This window comes from Schistocerca piceifrons, chromosome 2, assembly GCF_021461385.2.
Source record: "Schistocerca piceifrons isolate TAMUIC-IGC-003096 chromosome 2, iqSchPice1.1, whole genome shotgun sequence".
NCBI classification, from domain to species: domain Eukaryota; kingdom Metazoa; phylum Arthropoda; class Insecta; order Orthoptera; family Acrididae; genus Schistocerca; species Schistocerca piceifrons.
In genome coordinates this window covers 733,364,783-733,391,516 of record NC_060139.1, presented here as the reverse complement: position 1 = coordinate 733,391,516, position 26,734 = coordinate 733,364,783, and the positions used below count along the sequence as shown (strand labels likewise).

The window sequence follows — 26,734 nt, the reverse complement described above, 5'->3', positions numbered from 1 at the left end:
CATTATTTCCAGTGGTTATTGCCATTGTAGGATGCTGTAGCAGTTTGAACTAAAAGAATTGTTAATATAAGACTAATTAATATGATGGGAATTGCTGCTTACATGAAAAGAGAAGTCAGCCACAATGAAAATAATACATAATAATGAAGTGTATGAGGATAGACTCTGTATCTTCACTATCTGTACCAAATTGTGCTATTACCAGTGTAAAAAAGACCTGAAAAATAAAAATTCCAGTTAGGAAAAGAATGACTGGGACCACAACAGAATGTGACTTACCAATATATGGTCACCAGCACTGAAGAAACAAATGCCAATAACACATAAACACAGTAAAATTTGAAGTATCAAATAACCAACACAAATGTCATCAATTATTGAGAAAGAAGCCTCTCGAATGTATGAATCTTTTGTGAAATTACTGCCGACAGAAACTGATGGGGTGAAAACCCATTACCTTCAAGACTCATCCCAAAACAAAAGAGAAGCCCTTACCAAATGTAATGTAGAAGATAACTAAGGAAAACAAAAAATCAACTTTTATGATCCACATTTATTTGAAATTGTAGAAATGGTTCAGACACTTAACAACTGCTACCTTTGAGTGATCTACGATCAGTTACTTTTTAGGCTTTATATATCAATGTGTCTTTTAAAATGTGTAATCAGTTTTATCAAAATCTACCTAATCCAAATTTTACTATTAGTGTAAACAGTAAAATAGTTAAAATTGGACTCATTTTTGTGTTAGCAGTCACAGTAAAGAAACTATTGGATCACAGGATACTAAAAAGCCTATTCAATTTCAGAGGTGAGAAGCTCTATGTCACAAAAGACAAAAGGAGATCTCAGTCATGGAAACGTTGCATCTGTTGGGGAATTGCCTTTATTTTATTGGCTGTTGCAATATTAATTGCTGTTTTAGCAGGCAGTAAGTATTTAAATTTTTACTTCCTTACTTTATGCATATGATGACTTTTCAGCTATGTAATATTACACAAGAGGACTTGTTTTGAGTTGCTGAAAATACTGTAGCAGCATGTTTAAACTACAATCTATACTGTTGCATTTAGAATGAAGTAGGTCTGCTATTTTTAAAAGATTTCATGCCTTAAATTTCAGCTGGAGTTATTCTTGCACAAGAAGAGCCCATTATTGGTGATACAAGTGTAAGCAGTAGGCAGTTAGGTGCAACAGGGAGTAAAACATTAGAAACAACAACTGAAGGGCAAATATCATCGTACACACCACCACCACTGTTCCCAAGTATACCTGATAAATTGCCAACTACTGACATGAGTGGTCTCTATGGTAAGTTTATTTTCAAGTAACTTTAGTATATGCTTTGCATCACAAAACTGTCAAAATGTAATCAATTTTATTTATTGTAATGATTTACTTTCTGTGACTTTCAAACTTCATCAGTTTCCCTCAAGAAATACAACTCATTTGTTACATAGCTATTGGATTCGCCTTGTTTATTTACAGTTATTCAATACTACAATCATTAGTCTTTCATATGGGTGAGATGACAGCTACTGTGGCTTTCTTGAGGGAAATCATTTTCCTGTGCAGATTGTTTCATTTTTGAAGTAACCAATTTATTTCATGAGTTAGACTTTAGCTAAGTTTGCCCTGCCCCCTCCATGGACATTATCAAGCTGCCTCTTTTTCGTACTTCACTATAAAATATTGTAAGCATATACCATAATATATTCCTCACATCTGTGTGGAGATAGCAATATGTGGTAGAGTCCTTCATAACAGTTTTGCACAACAATGGTAGCTTTGGGCACAACTATGTCATGCATGCAACTCACGCATGCAACTCATAAGTAAAAGGGGAAATATGTGCAATAATTGCAAAAAGATGAGTCCAACAGTGAAGTATTGAAAACATTCATAAATGTTACTCAAATAACAAGTCTACTCCATTTGCCAGAATAACATTCATAATACTTACTTTAAAGCTATATTACTCTTGTCATGGAAAAAAAGAAGAAGATGAAAAATGATGTTGGATTTTCATTGTAGTATTTGGCCATACTTCATGGGATGATGTAAATTTTTAGTCCCTCAGCATGTGCTCTGAGAACAGCTTACATGGGTATAACATGGGCTTGTGAATGGAAACTGTTCCTCAGTAATATAGTCATCAGCTATCATATCAAAATCCAAAATTCCGAAGACCATTACCTTTTGAAGTATCAGGAACCTAATTGTTGAAATTCTGTGGTGTAGTCTCAAGTATTGTACCAATTGACATTTTTCTAACCAGTAGATTTCAGTACATATGTTTGGTGGATCATTTATTGTCAGAGAAGAGTTACTGAGAAGAGAAAGCAAGAACAGTCAAGAATCTCAACACTGCCTAATCTTTCGGTGTCAAGAAAAATCCTAGGAGAGACTTATTCCAGTAATTATCTTTTTTATAGTTCCAAGAACTCTGGATGGGGAGCTAAAAATAGATGACATGGACTTCAAACAAGAATATAGTGATAAAAATTCAGATGAATATAATAATCTGGCAAATCAACTTGAGGAAAAAGTGAGTACATTTTCAGTTTGTCCAAGTAGTTTTTGTAATGTAAATCATTATTGTAATTATGACCATAAGCTGATGATTTTCATTTATTTCAGCTGTTGCATGCTCTGTTTACTCTTCAAGAACGTGAATATGGAGCTGCAGAGCTTTTAGTGAAGGTCCTCAGCTTCTCGTAAGTAAAAAAGCAGTTTTATAAAACAATACTAAATTGAAGGTAAGATTATCACAGATAATTCCAAAATGCTTATAATTTTTCAGTCCAGGTAGTATTGTTGTCAAGTTCCGAATAGGATGGCAGTTTAAGGATGGAATAAAATCATCTCGCCCACCACTTAAATTGACTGAAGTCCGAGAAAGACTGGAAAAACATTTGGCCACCAATGGAGGAACATTACATCAGTTTCACATCCCTATGGGCTCTATTCGAGCTAATTGTAAGTATACGTATGGATATCTGTTTACAGTGCTCATGAACACTCTGTAAGTTATTTGAAGATCCAGCATTATTTACTGTGTAAATATGAGATAACGAGGAAGGTTTCGATGCTAAACAGGGAGAAAATTGTGTTTCATTGGTGATGGGCTACTCATAAGTAATTGTTAAGGTTGAGCTTCTAGAATCAAAGGTTGTGTTATTGAAAACTAAATGACAAGCAGTATAAAAACAGCAATAATTGTAGGAGTGGAAGGAAGGAACCAGTAAAACAAACAGCCGAGTTCAAAAATTGTGGGGTAATTATAATTTATGTGTATGAACCAAGAGAGAGACCAGGACAGGTCAGATCTTAAGTTGCTAAACAACATTTTTGTATCCTATTCTCATCCAATGTTTTTTCTTTATTTCTTGATACACTGCTCTGACTGTATTGCTGTTTCATATTGTATCTTGACTATTGTTTAATTTCACTTCCCTCAGCTGTCTTCCCTGTAGTTTTTAGAAACTTGAAAATTAACTTTTATTTTCATTTTTCTCTCTTTTTGTATCATTTTATCCACCATTATTTGTGTTTTTGCTTTTTCAATGTGATTCTATGGTCTGAGTTAGTTGGTTCATTCAGCATGGCATAGACCAGCTGTGTGACTGTATTGAAGAGTTTTTAGCAAACAGAACACAGCATGTTGTTCTCAATGGAGAGACGTCTACAGACGCAACCTCTGGCATGCCTCAGGGGAGTGTTATGGGACCATTGCTTTTCACAATATATATAAATGACCTAGTAGATAGTGTCATAAGTTCCATGCGGCTTTTCGCGGATGATGCTGTAGCATACAAAGAAGTTGCAGCATTAGAAAATTGCAGCGAAATGCAGGAAGATCTGCAGTGGATAGGCACTTGGTACAGGGAGTGGCAACTGACCCTTAACATAGACAAATGTAATGTATTGCGAATACATAGAAAGAAGGATCCTTTATTGTATGATTATATGATAGCGGAACGAACACTGGTAGCAGTGACTTCTGTAAAATATCTGGGAGTATGCATACGGAATGATCTGAAGTGGAATGATCATATAAAATTAATTGTTGGTAAGGTGCATGCCAGGTTGAGATTCATTGGGAGAGTCTTTAGAAAATGTAGTCCATCAACAAAGGAGGTGGCTTACAAAAAACTTGTTCAACTTATACTTGAGTATTGCTCATCAGTGTGGATCCGTACCAGGTCGAGTTGACAGAGGAGATAGAGAAGGTCCAAAGAAGAGAGGCGTGTTTTGTCATGGGGTTATTTGGTAAGCGTGATAGTGTTATGGAGATGTTTAGCAAACTCAAGTGGCAGACTCTGCAAGAGAGGCGCTCTGTATCGCGGTGTAGCTTGCTGTCCAGGTTTCGAGAGGGTGCATTTCTGGATGAGGTATTGAATATATATTGCTTCCCCCTACTTATACCTCCTGAGGAGATCACGAATGTAAAATTAGAGAGATTTGAGTGCGCACGGAGGCTTTCCAGCAGTCGTTCTTCCCGTGAACCATATGCGACTGGAACAGGAAAGGGAGGTAATGACAGTGGCATGTAAAGTGCCCTCTGCCACACACTGTTGGGTGGCTTGTGGAGTATAAATGTAGATTTAGATGTAGATCATTTCCACAATCTGTATAAAAAATTTATTTATAGTGACAATTACAGGATGCATATTGCAAGATTTGTTTGTATCTTTGGCCACATTCTGGCCGCTTTCAGACTACTAAATACCAATATGGCTGAACTTTTGTAATAAAATGAACATATTAGTCTTTTATTCTAGTTATAATGTTAGTGAAACATATTTATCTTTGAACAGCAGAGCTAAACTTGTTTTTGTTTTGTACTACACAAGCTGTTAGATTGTAATTGAATTACCATAATTTATACTCTGTGGCTTTTGCTTCGTTTTCAACAATTCCATACAGTCGTTAATCTGGCTCTCTTTCCTTTGTAGATGTTCTGGATTCTTGCCAACTTAATAATGGTGGCTGCTCACACAGTTGTGTTTTTGACTACAAAAAGAAGCTGGATTTTGAGTGTGTGTGCCCAGACACATTAATTTTGGATGCTTCTGGCAAAAATTGTGTTAATGAAGGTAAGAGATACTTCCTCTGCACATTTTCAAGCGTAATATGGAGAAATAATCAAGGGCTGCAAAATTACTTCACTTCTTACCCCCATTCCTCCTTTTTCTTACCTCCATTCCTCATAATGTTTTATATATAATTTTCTGTATTGCCAATCTGGCAAGCACCAGAAATCTCATATTTGTCAGGAATGGTATTGAGATCTTTGAAAAAAATACTGTAGCATCTTTACACACATAAAAAAGTGCTACTGGAATTAAATATCTACCTAACTGGGGACATTTACATGTCCAGTGTGATGATACCTAACTTGGAGGTAATTAGTTTGAATATTGGTAGTAACTGAAATTTTCCATCATCAGCATTTGCCCAACGAGGGGAAGAGTAGTGACAGCACAACATTCCTGATTACTGGATGGAATTAGATTCCAAACATTATTGTAGTGTCTCATGGAGAGAAGACACGTAACACTGTTGACCATAATATGTCCATTGGATTGAGCTCAGCAGAGAGTGAAAGGAAAGTGAGAAGGGGTGGGGTTTAATTATGTGTGGCAGCAGAAAGGTTGTTAACAAACCCTTTCCTTATTGCCAAGCATTACAAAATGTTGTTGAAAACAACACTGCATAAAATTGTATTGCCACTATGGCCATGTCTGTAGAAGATCAGTTATCACTGTCCAGCATTAGTCAAGACAAGGCATTCAGAAAGAGACTGAATTCAGTTATTGGCAGTTGTTATTGGAGTGACATACTATGAGAACTGGGCTGGTTTCACAGCATATTCCGCATAAAATCTAATCTGAATTCAATCTGAGAGCTAGTCCCCTGTTTTCTTTGAGTAATTCATTCACTAGCTTTGTTATGATCAGAATTCACAAAAAAAAAATTTCTGAGGGAATCTAGTACCCTATACACCAACTTTGCCAGCTGAACAACTACAGAAACAAAAAAGTAAAGATGAAAAATGTCTAGCTCAGTAGTTTGTTCCTTAAAACCAGAATGCAGGAGAAGGAAAACTGTTGATTCAGCTAATATTAGTAAAAGAAATGAGTGCATTGAGAGCTCTGCATGAGACAGTTAAAGTGCACGATATGACTTTTCTGGAAATGGTTCTTCAGGTTCCTTTTATATATGTTTCTGAACTCTGCTTTGCCCAGTACTATTTGACATCTCTTTTTTTAGCTTTTTGACTCTGCTTTGCATTGTGTTTCTCAAAGTAAAACAGTTCAAAGTCAGAAATTAAGTGTTCGTTTCTTCCTTTTGTGTTGGTCTTTTTCTAAGTATCCAAAAAGACCACAGGAATAAATGTCTAATCAACACCATGAACATTATGGACAGAGGACTAGATTAGCTAGATAAGAATGGGGAGCAAATATACAGGTGCTTACTTGTAAGGGTTATGAAAACAAAGGAAAATATGAATCTGTGACTTCATGAATTTAACAAATTTATGATTGGAAGTTTTCTTTCCATACAATATTCATAATTTTTCCATCATGTATGAGAGTTTATTATTCAGATACCCATATATAAATGGAAGACACTGCTTTATGATCATGAAAATTAGGTGAAACGTTCAAAATACACACAGTTAGTAACTACTCTGCTGCACCTTTGGTATTAAGAGATTTTCTCCCTATTTCCCAGTGTAGCCCCCTACGTAGTCCTTAACATGGATAAGTCTCATTCAAATAAAATCTTTTGTCTTGTTCTGCACTTTGTTTGTTTTGGTTTGACAGAAGAAGAAGAAAATAATTGATATGTTCTTGAGATCTTGATCTGGAGAATATCCCTAATTTGAAAAGATTTGCTATCTACAAGAATAATATAGCCACAGTGGTTTCACCGAACATATGAATGGAACTATTGTTGAGAGAGAACAAAACACCCCATATGAACTTTTCATACTGTTCAGATTTAACAGACATCTAGCACATAGACATACATAGTTTGCAAATAAGGCTGACCACATTGAGATCTTACAGTCTTATTCCAGAAAATTTATCAGTGAGATACAATAGCCATACTTACTACCTGCAAAACTTCTTTTTTCTCAGTTATGCAGTATTACCTGCAGCTTATTGAGTTAAATGTTCTGTGAAGGTTACTGTTTGACATTACAAACAAATAGCTTAGCTTTGAACATTGTGTCAACGTTGACTAGTTATTATTGATTGATCTATAACATGGGCAATCCAGGATGAAATTTAACATATAATGAAAAGTGTAGGTGCTACTCACCATATAGTGGAGATTCTGAGCTGCAGAAAGGCACAACAAAAATACTGTCACACAATTGGCTTCCAGCCAACAAGGCCTTTGTCAAAATTAGACAGCGCGCACACACACACACACACACACACACACACACACACACACACACATATATATATATATATATATATATATATGATGTCAATATAATGGAAGGAAACATTCCACGTGGGAAAAATTATATATAAATACAAAGATGAGGTGACTTACCGAACAAAAACGCTGGCAGGTCGATAGACACACAAACAAACACAAACATACACACAAAATTCAAGCTTTCGCAACAAATTGTTGCCTCATCAGGAAAGAGGGAAGGAGAGGGGAAGATGAAAGGAAGTGGGTTTTAAAGGAGAGGGTAAGGAGTCATTCCAATCCCGGGAGCGGAAAGACTTACCTTAGGGGGAAAAAAGGACAGGTATACACTCGCACACACGCACATATCCATCCACACATACAGACACAAGCAGACATATTTAAATGTCTGCTTGTGTCTGTATGTGTGGATGGATATGTGCGTGTGTGCGAGTGTATACCTGTCCTTTTTTCCCCCTAAGGTAAGTCTTTCCGCTCCCGGGATTGGAATGACTCCTTACCCTCTCCTTTAAAACCCACTTCCTTTCATCTTCCCCTCTCCTTCCCTCTTTCCTGATGAGGCAACAATTTGTTGCGAAAGCTTGAATTTTGTGTGTATGTTTGTGTTTGTTTGTGTGTCTATCGACCTGCCAGCGTTTTTGTTCGGTAAGTCACCTCATCTTTGTATTTATATATAATATATATATATATATATATATATATATGCAAATGCAACTCACACACACAACCACAACCACAATCTCTGGCAGCTGTATTACCGATTAACATTTTACATGGCTAATTCTTGAAAATTAATTCCTTATAATAGCTCACTTCTATGAAAGATAATGCAGGATCACCTTTTGCTATGACATTTTGTGTAGGAGACTGAATTAGACAGTTCTTCAAGCTCCTAAGGAAATTATATGTGAGCAAGAGGCTACAATTGGTTGCAGAATAGAACAATAACAGAAGTAATTCATATCTATTTTGTAATTCTTTTATTTAAAATCATATGTGGTTTATATTTCAGATTACATCACTGCAGTTACAGGGAGTTGGAATGCCCTATCCTGACAATGTTAAATTTAGTGACTTGGCTTCCCTGTATTTCAGGAACCACTGTAGCCATTGACATAAAACTTTTACAGGACATTAAGCTGTATGTTCTGAGTCTACTGAACTACAATAAAGCATTTCAGCCAGTGCTTTTGGAAGTACAATTTTTTAATTACGTGGTTAAAATTTTGTGTACCTTTTTTGTATGTTATCCTAAATACACTCCTGGAAATTGAAATAAGAACACCGTGAATTCATTGTCCCAGGAAGGGGAAACTTTATTGACACATTCCTGGGGTCAGATACATCACATGATCACACTGACAGAACCACAGGCACATAGACACAGGCAACAGAGCATGCACAATGTCGGCACTAGTACAGTGTATATCCACCTTTCGCAGCAATGCAGGCTGCTATTCTCCCATGGAGACGATCGTAGAGATGCTGGATGTAGTCCTGTGGAACGGCTTGCCATGCCATTTCCACCTGGCGCCTCAGTTGGACCAGCGTTCGTGCTGGACGTGCAGACCGCGTGAGACGACGCTTCATCCAGTCCCAAACATGCTCAATGGGGGACAGATCCGGAGATCTTGCTGGCCAGGGTAGTTGACTTACACCTTCTAGAGCACGTTGGGTGGCACGGGATACATGCGGACGTGCATTGTCCTGTTGGAACAGCAAGTTCCCTTGCCGGTCTAGGAATGGTAGAACGATGGGTTCGATGACGGTTTGGATGTACCGTGCACTATTCAGTGTCCCCTCGACGATCACCAGTGGTGTACGGCCATTGTAGGAGATCGCTCCCCACACCATGATGCCGGGTGTTGGCCCTGTGTGCCTCGGTCGTATGCAGTCCTGATTGTGGCGCTCACCTGCACGGCGCCAAACACGCATACGACCATCATTGGCACCAAGGCAGAAGCGACTCTCATCGCTGAAGACGACACGTCTCCATTCGTCCCTCCATTCACGCCTGTCGCGACACCACTGGAGGCGGGCTGCACGATGTTGGGGCGTGAGCGGAAGACGGCCTAACGGTGTGCGGGACCGTAGCCCAGCTTCATGGAGACGGTTGCGAAGGGTCCTCGCCGATACCCCAGGAGCAACAGTGTCCCTAATTTGCTGGGAAGTGGTGGTGCGGTCCCCTACGGCACTGCGTAGGATCCTACGGTCTTGGCGTGCATCCGTGCGTCGCTGCGGTCCGGTCCCAGGTCGACGGGCACGTGCACCTTCCGCCGACCACTGGCGACAACATCGATGTACTGTGGAGACCTCACGCCCCACGTGTTGAGCAATTCGGCGGTACGTCCACCCGGCCTCCCGCATGCCCACTATACGCCCTCGCTCAAAGTCCGTCAACTGCACATACGGTTCACGTCCACGCTGTCGCGGCATGCTACCAGTGTTAAAGACTGCGATGGAGCTCCGTATGCCACGGCAAACTGGCTGACACTGACGGCGGCGGTGCACAAATGCTGCGCAGCTAGCGCCATTCGACGGCCAACACCACGGTTCCTGGTGTGTCCGCTGTGCCGTGCGTGTGATCATTGCTTGTACAGCCCTCCCGCAGTGTCCGGAGCAAGTATGGTGGGTCTGACACACCGGTGTCAATGTGTTCTTTTTTCCATTTCCAGGAGTGTAATTTTAATTATACATAACATTATGTTCTTTTTTTAGTTCAGTAGACTCAGGATATGTATGTTATTACTCTCTGAAAATTTGAATACTCTACTCGAAGTGGTTTCTGAGATTTAGAGAAAAATGCAGCAGCAAATGTAAATTTTCAGGAACAGCTTGTAAAGTTTCAGAAGACTCTAACTCGCATAATATATGCTTATTTTTTTATTTTTAGTCACTCAGAAGCATCTTGCACCATACCATATATCATCCTCTTGTTCTTTTTACAAGTTTTTTTTTCTTTTTTCTTCTTTCTGGACTCCTTAGTGGCCAACTGTGCTGCATACTCTGCTTTATCAATGCGAACCTTGTCCATCCATTCAAGTTCTCTGATGCAATTTGCTCCAGGATTAATTCCCATATGCTGTAGCACTTTTACATTACCAATGTTGCCATCATTAAAATCAATAACAGCATCACTGACCCCCCATTTTAGTATCTTCATTCCAACAAAAACATTTTTTGTTAAGCAAGTCCATATAAGATTATTGAATGACTCATTGAGATTTTGAGTCTGACCATGCAGACACTTCTTCAGTAATTCAGGATTTGCCAGGTCTCTGTAAATAGATTTTATGATATCCATGAATGTTGCTGGGATGGAATGTTTATGGCTGTATGAACTGTTTGAGTACAGGGCATTGCAGTAATTGCGCCATGAATCAGGTCCAGAAGGGCGAAGGTGGTGTACTGGTTTTTCATCAGTTGACAGTCTGTGGAAGAAGGTAGCCCATACTGCCTGCTTCACTTTCAACAAATCTTCAGTATTATTTCTAATGGCCATCCCATAATACTGCTGTAACTTATCAATCATTTTGTCTGTCCACCTGCCTCTTATGGTTTTACCATCAGAAAGTTTCTTGTCTTTTAAACTTTGTCTCAACTTCCTCAACCTGGTGCCCATCCTCTTCTGGACATGACCAACACATTCAATCTTCTCACCATGTGGCTGAGCAGCTACTACACTGTTATATGCTTTTGAGTCTCCATAACCTAAGAACCCCCTTTTGTTCACAGATCGACTAAAAATTTCAGTTGCTGCAGAGGCCTTGTTCCTTCACAATTTCTGTCACAGATATGCTCTTATTCATTCCCTGATTTTCACATTTAACAATGTTCAGTTAAATCTGGAAATCTATTACATTTCCAGTATCCACACTGATCACCGTAGCAACAGAATTCTTAGAACTGTAGCTGCGCTTCTGCCAAGTGCCATCAAAAGCTACTGGTATGTCAGTCATACCATCATTTATTCAGCAGCTTTGTTTACAGCACCATTCATTGACTCACATGCAACAGATTCCACAGCAGCTCCAATTGTCCTGCATACTTGTCAATTTTACAAGGTGGGCATGGCAAATTCATCACGGCACACGTTGTATCTTCTGCAGTGTGTCCTTAGCCAATAGCTCTCAATCCATAAAACCACCTAACATTTACTTCAAAATAATTATCTTTACTCTTATCAGAATTCCAAAATGAATGAGTATATTTACAACTGGCACAATTAATGATAAGTTTCCTTGCTAGTCCATTTGATACCTCACTGTCTTCACATAAAATAATTGGCTCTCCATATATTTTGCAACACACACATTCACCTAACATCCTTGTTGTTGTTATTGTTGTTGTTGTGGTCTTCAGTCCTGAGACTGGTTTGATGCAGCTCTCCATGCTACTCTATCATGTGCAAGCTTCTTCATTTCCCAGTACCTACTGCAACCTACATCCTTCTGAAGCTGCTTAGTGTATTCATCTCTTGGTCTCCCTCTACAATTTTTACCCTCCACGGTGCCCTCCAATATTAAGTTGGTGATCCCTTGATGCCTTAGAACATGTCCTACCAACCGATCCCTTCTTTTAGTCAAGTTGTGCCATAAACTCCTTTTCTCCCCAGTTTTATTCAATACCTCCTCATTAGTTATGTGATCTACCCATCTTATCTTCAGCATTCTTCTTTAGCACCACATTTCAAAAGTTTCTATTCTCTTCTTGTCCAAACTATTTATCGTCCATGTTTCACTTTCATACATGGCTACACTCCATACAAATACTTTCAGAAACGACTTCCTGACGCTTAAATCTATACTCGATGTTAACAAATTTCTCTTCTTCAGAAACGCTTTCCTTCCCGTTGCCAGTCTACATTTTATATCCTCTCTACTTCGACCATCATCAGCTATTTTGCTCCCCAAATAGCAAAACTCCTTTACTACTTTAAGTGTGTCATTTCCTAATCTAATTCCTTCAGCATCACCCAACTTAGTTTGACTACATTCCATTATCCTCATTTTGCTTTTGTTGATGTTCATCTTATATCCTCCTTTCAAGACACCCTTGTTACGATATGTAAATCTATCAGAATATAACCTAACCTACCATTTACATCATTTTCAGTTTGAGAAAACTGTGTATCACAACATTTTATTTTAATCTTCAAAGCACTGATGGGTGTTCCTGTAGATACTGAAGAGTTTGCCTGTATTTCATAGTATGTAACTTCACATGCCACATGTTGAACACAATGCTTCCCTTTATTCAAAAATCTGTTATGAAACCCACACCCACGTTTCTTAAAAACACTTCATTTTGGCATCATACTTTACCTTTTGAGAGATTTACCGATCTGTTCATCACTTTTCCTCGGGAAAATGTTAGCACTTCAATGTACAATGTATGTTTATACTATGCAATGATATGACACTGTTTTTGTCAGTGCTATCAGTACAAACACGTATTTTAACCTCTATAATACAGCAAATATAAAAAATTACCGATTTTATTAGATGTTGAAGTAATGCATGTAAAAATTTTAACATTTTCAATCAGTTTAGATTATATTTAAAAAAATAAAATAAAGTACTTCCCATGTGAGTTTATCAGTTTGTTCAGGAAATTGCAAATTTTAGAATTAGATAAAAATCCGAAAATGTGAAAAAAAATTTCCATTCTAACTCCCCTTAAATAGACTGAAGAACATATTTATTATAATTTTTTTACTCCATTTTTTCCACTGTGGGATTCCAGTTAATATCACTTCAAAAATTTATAGTATATCATGTGTATTGTAGAGTATCACTCAGTATTACCTACATAACAGTGAAAAAAAGGCTTCTTTTTACAGTATGGCACAGTCAAGCATTCAAAAAAGTTTTAGAGAAAATGACATCAGTAGGAAAACCCTACTGGCAGAAGTAAAGCTGTGAGTACCCGGTGTGAGTCATGCTTCGGTAGCTCAGATGGTAGAGGAATTGCCCGTGAAAGGCAAAGGTCCCGAGTTCAAGTCCCGGTCGGGCACACAGTTTTAATCTGCCAGGAAGTTTAATATTACTTTTGTTCTTACTAAGAGAGAGTGGCTTTGTAATGGCACTCAGGTTATAATGAAATCAGTTCTTAGAAAATTGTACACATGAAGTTGCATAATTTACTTATCATTGTCCTTATTTTGTGAAATAGTGTGTCACTAAACGGACCCTTAAATACTTTGTGGTACATGAAATACATGGAAAATGTCGTAATTCTTTATTTCCTGAAAAATGTCAGGCACTTCGGAAACACCTGTAATTATATTACTACAGAGACAACACCCCAATATTTTTTAACTTTTTTAACATTTCTCTAATTGCAATGAATAATATTGTAAATAATACCATTTCTGTTCCAGGCACATGGGCAAAGGAACCCTCACATCACGTTGGAAATACTGGAAACACTGAAGAGGAACATGATGTGTCTGTCTCTACTGAAGAGGAACATGATGTGTCTGTCTCTCATTCACCAGATCCATTTCTTTCATATGAACCATTACCTACAACTGAACCATCTCCTTCAGCTGAACCATCACCTTCACCTGAACCTTTTCCTTCATCAGGGTCACCCTATTTCCTTGATCCTACAGTTTCACCTGAACCATCTCCTTCAACTGAGCCATCTCCTTCGCCCGAGCCATCTCCTTCGCCCGAGCCATCTCCTTCGCCCGAGCCATCTCTTTCAACCGACCCATCTCCTTCAACCGAACCATCTCCTTCGCCCGAACCGTCTCCTTCGACCGAACCGTCTCCTTCACCCGAGCCATCTCCTTCACCCGACCCATCTCCTTCGCTCGAACCATCTCCTTCGCCCGAACCATCTCCTTCGCCCGAACCATCTCCTTCGCCCGAGCCATCTCCTTCGGCCGAGCCATCTCCTTCGGCCGAGCCATCTCCTTCGGCCGAGCCATCTCCTTCGGCCGAGCCATCTCCTTCGGCCGAGCCATCTCCTTCGGCCGAGCCATCTCCTTCGGCCGAGCCATCTCCTTCGGCCGAGCCATCTCCTTCACCTGAACCACTTCCTTCATTGGTACCATATCCTGCACCTGAACTATCGCCTTCACATGAACCAACTCCTCCACCTGAAACAACTCCTTCACCTGAACCATCTCCTCCATTCGAATCACTTCCTTCATCAGAACCGTATCCTGCAGCTGAACCAACTCCTGCACCTGAACCAACTCCTTCATCAGAACCATCTCCTTCAGCTGAACCATCTCCCTCACATGGCACATACTCTGAACATTCTGCTTTGCTTGAACATACTTATCTTCCTGAAACAGTTTTCTCTACTGAGCTCTCCTCTTCTGGCCAACCTTATCCTCCAATTGAAATGAACTCCACGCCTTCATCATCATCTCTGTTTCATCCCTTTTCTACATCTGAGCCTTCTCCTTCATCAGACCCACTTCCTTCAGAATCTTCAACTCCATCTGGACCTATGATGGAGGTGGAACATGATGTAATTCATCATCATAGAGAGACTGAACATGACTATTATCCTCATGCACAAGGTGGTAGTTGGGCTGTTAATGAGAATCAGGCAACAGCAAATACATCAGTTTTAGAACCTGAGACAAGAGATGAGCTGGGAACATACACAGAAGTACCTGTGTTCCAAGATGCGCAACCAACAGTCTACCCTGAGATGAAACCTGTAGCACAAGAACAAGACTCAGATGTTGCAACAGAAATAACACCATTCTTGCATGAGCTATCATATGATATGGCAACAGGAAATGCAAATCAAACATCAAATGAACTACAGAAGCATCAAGAGGCAGAACTTTCTGAGAAATTTCAGTCATCACTGGGAAAACAATTTCTGGAATCACAGCCATTACATGAATCAGAACTAATGACAAGCTCACAGTCATCACTGTCAGCAGATAGCTTGCCGATCACAGAATCATCAGCAATTATGGATCATGCCTCTGTAGGTATAATTCAGACAGTTTCTTCTAATAATACAGCACATGAATCAAGGGAAATACCCGAATATCAAATAGGATCACAGTTTGAATCTTCTGGAGTTACTCTAAAGGAACATCTGTTACAAAAAAATAAAGGGACTGAGGCAGAATTTGATGGTTCACAAGAAATGACAACAAACATTCCTGACATGCTTGTGGCTACAGAGCACATTTCGGTACCAGGGATAACTGCCATAAATGAAGTGCACCAAGAAGCTGAATATGTAACTCAACCTGCACCTGACCAGTCACTGAGAAGTAATGAAAGTTATGCTGATGCTGTAAAACCTGAAGCTGAATATGAAATGGAAAGAATGAATGAATCTGTTGGAAAATCTCTTTCAGATACATACATAAATTCAGATGTTAGAGCATTCTTGCATCATTCTTCAACACCATTTTCTACAATGTCAGAGATGACAGAAAATACAAACCTGGAAGATGGTCTCCACAGCGTAGAAAATGATGTAAGTGATCCTAACAGAATTTCCCCAAATGCAAATATTTCTAACGAAACTTCTATGTTGACACCAAATATTCATGACAGCAATGTTTTAAATATTTCAAAACCAGACATACTCCAATATGATATTGCAGATATTAACACACCTGGGGCAGAAACTGCTAATGTATCGCAAAATTCAGCATCGTATGATACATCTGATGCATTAATAGGCAATACGCCATTAGAAGATGTCACCAAAGAGAAAGAACATGTAGAGGATGTTACTGTGGATGTGGAGCATGCTGAGCACAACATCTCCTTACATTCTGATATTCATAATAACATAGAATATCAACCAGAAGCCGAAACACACTCTAGACACTCACATGAACATACTGAGAATCGAGAAATCTCTGTAGCAGGTGGAGACAAGTCTGATAGGGCAGAAGATGTGATTTATACCACAGCTGTGCCCATAATGTTGAAGGAAGACCATATGATTATGGTAAATGAATCTCAGTTGATAAGTCCTACTGTAAATGAGAACAGCACAGCACAAAATATAAATTACAGTATTCATATAAATAATAATAGTTCTATGACAGTCCCCAACAATGAATTTAATAATCAGCTTCTTATTTTACAAAATAGTAGTGTGAATCTAAGTACAGAGTCTCCAATACTTGTTCCTCATTACCATTACATGGAAACTATCAATAATTCTACTGATAATGAAGAAAATATGTTCCCTGAAATTGCTGTAAAGAAAGCAGAGCTGGATGATATGGAGGAAGTCAGTATGTCTGACACAGCAACACAAATGAATGAAGGTATGTTTGCAGAAAAAGGCACTGAAGATGAAACAACAACTTCCCAATCATTGCTCTCATTTAATGATGATGTAAATGCCTTACAACCTGATTCAGTGGTGGACACACTCCATAAAAATGTCAGCCAGCTGGATGATGCAGTAAGTTTTGTTGCTAACACAGGGGAACAAAAACTTAATGATAGCTTTCCAGAGAGTATCTCACATACAGAACCAACGAGATTACATGACAATGAGATATATGATACAAATGTTCATAATAATGGGAAAAACATAGTATACAGTGAACAGAATGGTACTGAATCACCATTTTTTGATGGAAAGGCAAACTTAGGTACCCTTGCTGATGAAACAATAAAAGGTAATTCATCGGTCTCTGAAAAGGAAACAGGACATGCAGCAACTGAAAAGGATCACTTTTTTAATGACATCACAAATCAAGAAAAAGTTATGAAAGATCAGATTAATGATAAACAAAATATAAATGAGAGTACTATGCATCCGCCAATATCTTCAGATGTGGAAGGTGTTACTGGTCTTAATAATATAGCTGTAACTGAAACAAGAAATTCAAGTAATGTAGAAGAAACAGGAGTATTACATTCTGTGAATAATGTTGTTGGGGTCACATATGCTACTGAGGTTCCTGATAAAACAGATCCAGCTTTACAAGTAATGGAAGTTTCACCTACTAATGAAACAAACTCTCATATTTTTAAAACCACTGATGTTCAAGAAGTTTCAGCTATAAATTCAGTACAGGGTGATACTCATAATGTTGCTTCTCACTTGGAAGATAGTTTACCCCCAGAAATAGCAACAACAATATATGGGTTTGAACCTGTTACATCACCTTCATTTAATATTGTTACAACAGAGGGTGAATCACATCATGTAAACTCAACAGATTCACCAGCTGATTTTGGTACATCACATGAAAATTCTGTTCTTGATATTGTACCTTCTTCACAAGACTGGACAGAGAAGGAGAACGCTACATTAGCCAAATACGATGAAACTGCTCCAGTCGCACTTGATACAGAGCACAGGTCTGATTATGATAATGTCTCTAGTATTACTAAGGATAGTCTAAATATATCAAACATCAGTGCTCTGTTCACTGGCAACAATGAGGGTCATTTAGCTAATGTGGTCACAGATGTTGTCATGAATGATCCATTGATTTTGAATGACAGCTCCATTGCCAGTGTCACTGAAATGAAAAATTCATCAGATGCCATAACACACCCAATTTATGAAGTTCAAGAAATGGAGAAGGGAACACTTGGTCACCACAATGCTCAAATCTCTGGAGACAGAACTGTTGAGAACAGTACTTACAGAGCAGATAATCCAAATGAAAATCATATTTATAGTGATACTGAACCATTAAATCAGACTACAGTCTCTGTAGAAAGCATGCCTGTTTTTCATGAAATAAATGAAAATGGAGACATGTTGGGAAAACGTAATGGTACAGAAGCTAAACATATTGAAAATGACATCATCAATGATTCATTTGAGAAAACAACTGAAACTGTAAAATCACCACCTTTATCTGTAGTAGCCAATTTTGATCCCAGCTCATCACCAGTTCCTTCTGTAATACCACTTAGTACAGAAGAAAGTGTATTAAGCAACAATGCAAATACAACTACAGAGTCTACTGAGAACATAGGTGATTCAAAGTTACAAAACGTCACTACAAAATTTGAAACCCTTGATAATATACCTACAGAATACCCTCATGTAGTTAGTTATGATGGTCCTATTCCATTTACTAATGGCTCTGATGTTGCTAGCATTTTAGTAAATCCTATAGTTCACAATGAGTATGTCGAAGAAAGCCATGAAAACAAATTATTGATTGGAATGGCTGGAGCCCCACAAGCACCCTCAGTAACTACTCAGAATCCTGAACATGTTCACAGCTTGGAACCAAGTGCAGAAGGGAATATTATTCCACCGACAGCGCAAAGTATTATTGAATTAAGTCCAAGGATACCTGGAAATATGCAACAGGAGAATATGAATGGATCTACTTTAACTCAGACAAATGTTGACATGCCAAAAATGACAATGTCTGAAACTGCACCAACTGATCTTGATGTGGAGGGAGAAAATAATCCACCACTCACTAAAGATGAAGTTAAGAAAAAAGATTTCAATAATAATGGAAAGAAATCAGTCCTTCAGTATCTAGATACAGATTCAACAGGTGAAAATATCCAAGAAAAACAGGTAGCAGGTCAGTTTGACAAGAAAAATAATGAGAAATTGCTGAAGTTTGACAAAGAAGGTAGCAAGAAAGTTGAAAAGAATTTGCTGATGTCAGTGTTAAATGATACTAAAGAAGCAGGAGGAATAGCGGCACAAGTGGACCACATACCTGACACTACAATTCTTCCACATGTTATAGAGCTGAAGCATTCAACTGAAAATGAGTCTTCTCCAATGGCAGAAGGGAGAATTCTGGGAGATAACCCATCAGAGACAATGACAATGACACTGCCATCAGTAGACCATGTTTCACCAATAAGTGAAATGACTCCCATTGTGGTTTCTCATACAACAGAACCACAGATCCCTCAGAATGAGAGCAATGTTGGCATTTCAAAATCTGAAGATGAAATAAATGTTGTTGACAATGAAGAAAATAAACCAAAAATTGCAGGAAATGTTTATGTAGAGGAGAAATCTTACAAAATATTGAAAGATGATTTGAAAGGTGCAGAGTTGATTGGTAGTAAAAGTGAGGAAACAATTAATGGCAGTAATGAAAGTGCAACCCTTGTGAGTAATACATCTCAGTATCATTCAGTTTCTTCTGTGCAAAACTACAGTGTAATTGAAGGCATGGAAGATATGAAAACTGAAATTCTACAGAATTTTGATGAAAATGTTGTTCCAAAGGAAGGGTCACTGGTTTCAGAAGGTACACAGGTGACAGAAATGCATCCTACTCTTAACAACAGTGGCACCTCTCAAGATAATGTTACAGAATATGCAATCAGTTATAAAACATCTAAGTCACCATTAGCAACAGAAAACAAAGTTCCATTAGATATGCCATTTAGCAAGACTGAAAATCCCATTACAGAGACTGAAGAAAAGGCTGGAAACATAAACATTGTGGCAGATGTAATAAACTCAGATAATTCCTCAATACAACTAAATTCCTCAGGAAGTTCACATATTTCTACAATGAAAATTGAAGAAATAACTGGGAATATGCACCTAAGTGGACAGCCTGTAATTGAAGCTACTAGTGAAATGGTATTCAAAAATCCTGTAAATATCTCTCAGGATAGAGAAGGCTTGTTCTTCTCAAGTAATGAAGCCAGAGAAGTGTTACCTCCAGAACTGAATGAAGCAAAACCCTATTCATCCACAATACTTCCTGAAATATTCATAACACCTTATCCAGTTACAGTGCAGGACTCATCTAAACAATCAACCAGTAGTACCTTGAATGATTTTGGAGGAATAACTGTTAACACAACAAACAATAACAAAGCTATTGATGACTCTGATGAAAGCCCAAGGGAAAATGAAGCAGCAGAAGATGAAGCTGTCCAACCTCTCACTGTGTCTGCAGCTGAAAAACTGCCCATGTTTTTCTCAAAGTGTGCAGCAGGTAAATTATCCTAATTTTTTAGTAATTAACCATAGTTAGTGAGCTGAAAATGTACAAATAATGCAGATTTAATGTTTGAGGTAACTACTAATTAGTATCACACCTAGTAAGTATTTATTGGTTTTTCAAAACCCATATTAATTCAAATCATGTACTGAATGCAAGTATCAAATAAGAAGCACAGTGACAGTGGCTGTGAAATGGATATGATGAGATTAACAAACTGATAAGCTAGCAAGCACTGTACTACCTTGTTACCATCTTGACTTTTACCTCTCTTACTTACTCACTTTCATCAGAGGGTATGGATATGTTATTTAAATCATATTGTGCAGTATTTTTTACTGTTTATGTAGTGTTAGCAGGTAACCAACACTACGAACACTACCTGAGTGAGAAAGCCGATATGCACGCGTTAACCCACGCAGGCTAGAGATAGGTCTGAAACAGGATACGTAATGAATGCTATAAAGAAAAGTACGTAGCTGCTGGAATACTTAACTTTAATCCATCATTGTTGTACATCGCTCTTGACGATACAAGTAAAACTCTGTAGATACATGCAATGTTACTAATGGCGCCTTGCTAGGTCGTAGCCATTGACTTAGCTGAAGGCTATTCTAACTATCTGCTCTGCAAATGAGCGAGGCTTCGTCAGTGTGCATCGTTAGCGAAGTCGTCCGTACAACTGGGGCGAGTGCTAGTAAGTCTCTCGAGACCTGCCGTGTGGTGGCGCTCGGTCTGCGATCACTAACAGTGGCGACACGCAGGTCCGACATGTAGTAATGGACCGCGGCCGATTTGAAGCTACCACCTAGCAAGTGTGGTGTCTAGCGGTGACGCCACAGTTTCTTATGTTGTTAACTTAGCAATTGCAGTTTGCTATGGAAACGTGTTTGCAAAGTCAAGTTTATTTGAAATTTAAATTTAATAGCTTTATCTCAAAGCACATCAGTTGTTACTGTAACAACTGAAAACTGAAATTGTTACTAGGCTGAAAGAAACTGGCAATTTCCATTGCTCTTTGTCATAATGCTTGTAAAACATGCTTATTTGCATCTATCTTTGTAAGAAATTTTGCTTTAATTCTTAAACTGTTAAATAAACAAGCATCAGCAGCACAGTACATTACACTCTAGTAATCACATTTAGGAAATAGAACAGTATTAGCAAATTTTTAGCTGTAAACTGCTTTGAAATGAGCCTTAAATGTATAGATCCTTATTGGGAGTAAAGGGAGGTTGGTCATAACAAACTGATGAAACACTGTCTGCATTTAAACTAGCTCTACTCTATTATTCATATGTTCTTAGGCATTGATTTTTGAATCTGAACTTTAAAAAGTGTATTCACATTGCCCTCTTCCTTGTGGTTTTCAGGTCAGTTCCAGTGCACTAATGGTACAACAAGGGAAGGTGCCTATTGCATTAGTTTGTCAGCAAAATGTGACTCTATACATGACTGCTCTGATGCATCAGATGAAGATGGGTGTATTGAAGAAGGTTGCCCAGGAAATTTCCAGTGCACAAGTGGTCAGTGTCTCAAGCGGCATTTGGTGTGTAATGGTATCATTGACTGCAATGATGGCAGTGATGAAAAAGAGTGTGGTAAGTCTTTGTACTGGTTTGTGCAAAATCTGATTTTTGTGTTTTATGATTTATGCAATAAGTCACTCTACTGAGAGAAATACAATATTTCAGATAAATGGCAGTGTAAATCAGATGAATTTCAATGCCCATCTGGAAGGTGCATCCCTGTTCTGTGGCAGTGTGATGGAAAACCAGATTGTCACAACCATACTGATGAATTTAGCTGCCCAAGTAAGTTTATTTGTAAATATCCATTCATTAGTCTGAAAATGAGTTTTATGGTATTTATACTGCAAACTGTTGTGCTGTTAGTTTCACTATTATTAAATTGCTATTTCCATTACAAAAGCACATAGCGTAGTAGCTGTAGTTTTCATAATAGATGCTACTAAGCTTTAGCTTCACTCTGGCTTTCCTGAAACAAAAATAAAAACACTCCTTTATTATTGTCTATCTTTCACTAGAGAAATGAAGTGCTGCTTTTTTTCTTTTTAATTCCAGTACTCTTATTAATTGTCTGCCTCCATAGCTGAACAATCAGCGTGACAAACCCTCATGCAGGGGGACCCATTTTCCATTCCTGGTACTGCCAAGGATTTTTCTTTTGTTGGAGGACTGGACTGATGTGCACTCAGCCTCGTGATGCTAATTGAGCAGCCATTCGATGAGAGGTAGTGGCTCCAAGGTCGAAACATTGACAACTGCCAGGAGTGTGGTTTGCTGACATCATGCCCCTTGATACTACGTCCTATGATGAATGGCTGAGGATGATACGGTGGCCAGTTAACTATCCCATAGTCTTCAGGGCCTGATCATGGTTTTTCTTTTTTCTTATTAATTACTTTTTCTTCAATTAATTAACCCTTTCACTGCTGTGGGCATGTGTGCACATACCCAGGCGCTATGGGCATATATACGCACACCACTTGGGTTTTCTTACAGTGCTATGACATCCACACGTGTTGATCTCTCACTGTTGTGGATCAGTTACTAGGCCAAGTCAAAAATTATCCAGATTTTCTTAAAAAAAAGCCATTTGTAATAGTTGTACTGTGTTCCGTGAATGCGTGCTGGCAGTTGGTATTATTGTGGTGGCATGTGCCTCACTTGACCTTCATTGCAACAGAAGTGAGCCAGCAGTGGCAGCATAAAAATGTCCACTAGACTAGCTGTTTGTGCAAAGGAAGAACAAAGGACAGTGATATGATTTCTTTGGTCAGAAGGAGTGAAATGGGCTGAAATTCATCACAGACTGTTAGCACAGTATTTGGACAGTACATTGCCACTGTCAAGTGTTTTTGAGTGGATCAAGAAGTTCAGAAGTGGCCAGAGAAATGTGATGCGCAAACAGGAAGTATGGCACCTGTCAACATCCTCAATGGCCGACAAAATGGAGCAAACTCAATTGATGATTTCAATGAATAGGCGGGTTACTACCAGTGGTGTAGTCATGGTTCTGCCTGTACCATCATCTGTGATGAGCTTGGCTTCCATAAAGATTTTTTGTAGTGGGTCCATGACAACCACTGAAGAACACAAATTCTAACATCTTGAGATCTCCCAATGCTTACTTGATCATTACAATAGATAAGGCGAGTCAATTTTGGAAAGAATAGTGTTCTGTAATGAAATGTGGGTTCATCACTGTGAGCCAGAATCAAAATGCTAGAGCATGGAGTGGAAGCACCCTGAATCACAAGTGAAGAAAAAATTCAAGTTGGTGGCATCGACAGGAAAGTTTATGCTAACTGTCTTTTTGGGATGCAAAAGGGACTATACTGGAAGATTACATGGAGAAGGGGAAACCATCAACAAAGACTAGCACTGTGGATTGCTTACCAACAATGACTTAAACCAGCAATTCACAGCAAATGATGAGGTCACAGAAGGTGTTGCTGTTGCATGATAATGCTTGTCCTTACAAGGTCACCTCACCCTTGAAGCCATCCAGAAACTGGGTTTCTAGCTGCTGGAACATCTTCCTTATAGGCAAATGTGCCCTCACCAACACACAAAATACTTCTCTCCTGGCCTCCTCAGTAGCACCCAGAGATAGTTTGACAACCGATGACATAATTTATAAAATCAAGAACTGGCAAAAGTCTGAGCATCAGTGTATAGTTCAAACATTACTCTAGCAAAGATAAAGCTGCACCATTCAAATACTTCTCAGTGATCTCAGTTGCATTTGTGCCTAAAAATGACAAGGTGTTCATCTGTCACAATATTGGTGACTGCCAAGGACATTACCTGGCATTAAAACTTACAAAATAAACAGTACTAGTCACATCAATAATTAGACAGAAGGAAGAAAGGAAACAAAACAATGGAGATTTCAAAGTTGTTAAATTGTACTTGCACAAACTAGAAACAGTGAGGTAAATAATATACTGCAGGGGTTCGATAAATTTGTCAGTAAATAACATTTTTATGCAAAGATAAAAATTTGTTCCTCCACTGTATACAACACATATTGTCCAAAAAAATTCAGATCTTCATCTTTTCTTTATTTTCTTGCATAAGAAATTTGTTTCTTATACTGTATAATATTTATTCATGGTAAAGACAATCCTTGCCTTGACCAGATTTTTTCCTGAAAGCAGTTTTTTAAGATCAGGAAACCAAAAAGACACATGACCGAAATCAGGATAATTTGGTGTGTGGAAAACTATTGAAGTGGTCCACTCATGCACTTTTACCATCACAATGGCTGTCTTTCATGAGCATGTCCATTCTCCTGGTACAAGATCATCTTTTTACACAATAGCCTTGGGTGTATATGTTTCAATTGTACTACTGGCCAGATACTTCTTGGTCATCAAAACTGCAACACCAGGAAGGTGGCATGCAACAAACTTTAAATAGGCCTGAAGTCTACTGCGTGCTTGGTTATACAAATGTTAGTATTTCAATGCAACTTAACAGAATAGGAAGCAGTAACACCATATTTAGAAGTAAGTGTCAGAATTTGATAATTGCAGTATGCACCCTATCAACACTGCAGTTTTTTGTTCGGTGGTACTGCAACTCTTGTTTGATGGGATTCCACAATTGTCATGTGAATATGAAATCAGTGGGTTCAGAAGAATCTCAGTCGTAGCACATTACTAACTTCTGAAGAAGATAAACCTATTTTTGCTCTACATGAAATTTCATGCAGGACTAGGACTCAGACCCAGATTTCCTGCATTATGCAAGTGATTGCCATAGCCACTTTGGCTATCCATGCATAACCTACTGCCAAATCCAAGCTTCTATATGCTGTCATTTCTGTCTCACAACCTGTACTCATACACAAATTATGTAATTCCCATTTTAAATTAAAGTTGCTGTCTGGTACTGGCAGATAGATATAATACTGCAGTGTCAGAGTTGTTAAGAGGAATGATGCAAGATTCCTTCAGACATACATGCATGTCTAAACGAGCAGTAATTGTGGCAACTACAGCCATTCTGAAATACATGAAATGTATCAGCTGTATAAGGGAATGATGTATAAGGGAATGACAGCAATGAAAATGTGTGCTGGACCATGACTCAAACACAGATTTCCCACGTTATGCGAGTGGTTTCCTTAACTGTTTTGGCTTTCTGTGCACGACTCATGGCCAGACCCAAATTTCCTGTGTCACAGCATGAGTCATACACACATTATGTAATTCCCACACAGAGGAGGGACATTTTAATTGAAATTCGTTGCCTGGTATCAGCAGATAAATTCAATGTTGCATTGCCTGTGTTGTTAAGAAAACCCATGCAATGTTCCTTTGGATATACATGCGTGTCCAAAGGAACATTGCATCATTCTCCTTAGCAATGCAGGCACTGCAATATCGTATAGTTTGCTAAGCCATGCAGGATCCATACAGTGTTGTCACATATTTTGGGTCAGGAAATGGGACTGTTTGCAGCAAGACAAGTAATCATGTGGATAAGGGAACATCATTTGGCAGAACATGGACTTGGCACAACAAACATTGTTGTGGCTTCATTTTTCAAAGCAACAGAAAGAGTGGAGGAGAGAGAGAGAGAGAGAGAGAGAGAGAGAGAGAGAGACAGACAGACTTTGCAATGCTGAACATAACAAATACGTGGTTACACAAATAATAAATAGACAGTTGAAACAAATGACCTGTCATAGGACAGAAGAACTACAAAAATTATATCAATTTCAAGATGCTAAAGATGATAGCACAGTACAATAACACAACATCTACTTGTCATTTATACTACATGTAATATGAGCATTCAGATGTTGCACATTAGCAACCAGTGACAATAATAATGACCATATTAATAACCGCATGACCTTCACAACAGAATACATTATCCTCAGAACAACAGATGCTCACAGCGACCTCCCTGCATGTCCAAACATTGTGCTGGATCATACAACCGCAGCCACGGTAACAAGAGCAGCCTGAACATGCACTACGAATTGTTCTACATTCGTCGGCAGAGTAGAGTACACATGCTCCTTCAGGTGTCCCCACAGGAAGAAATCCAGTGGATTTACGCCAGGCCATAGAACTGGACCTCCACATCCAAGCCATTTCCCTGGAAATGTTCTGTACAAATACTGTTGCACATTAATTCCAGAGTGTGGAGGTGCACCATCATCAGGGTGTACGCGACCCGGGACAACCGGGAGATCCAGGAAAAACCAGGGAATTTTTTCATTCGGGAGAAAACCGGGAAAAACCTGGGATTTTTTTAGAATTCCAGGAATTATTCATTGTTTTAGTTTTCAGTTAAAATTTTTGTAATTTTGACT

The 26,734-nt window shown here is 38.6% G+C and overlaps 1 protein-coding gene across 1 annotated transcript in view; it reads left to right on the top strand.

Moving 5' to 3' along the window:
• Nucleotides 1–26,734, top strand: part of LOC124777259 (mucin-17-like) — a 91,419-nt gene that overhangs the window by 23,086 nt on the left and 41,599 nt on the right. Inside the window, 9 exon segments of the mRNA XM_047252585.1 lie at nucleotides 810–931; nucleotides 1,123–1,311; nucleotides 2,436–2,548; nucleotides 2,641–2,717; nucleotides 2,804–2,979; nucleotides 4,959–5,099; nucleotides 13,844–20,371; nucleotides 21,751–21,978; nucleotides 22,072–22,191. Of these exon segments, the coding sequence (XP_047108541.1) occupies nucleotides 810–931; nucleotides 1,123–1,311; nucleotides 2,436–2,548; nucleotides 2,641–2,717; nucleotides 2,804–2,979; nucleotides 4,959–5,099; nucleotides 13,844–20,371; nucleotides 21,751–21,978; nucleotides 22,072–22,191 (7,694 nt within the window).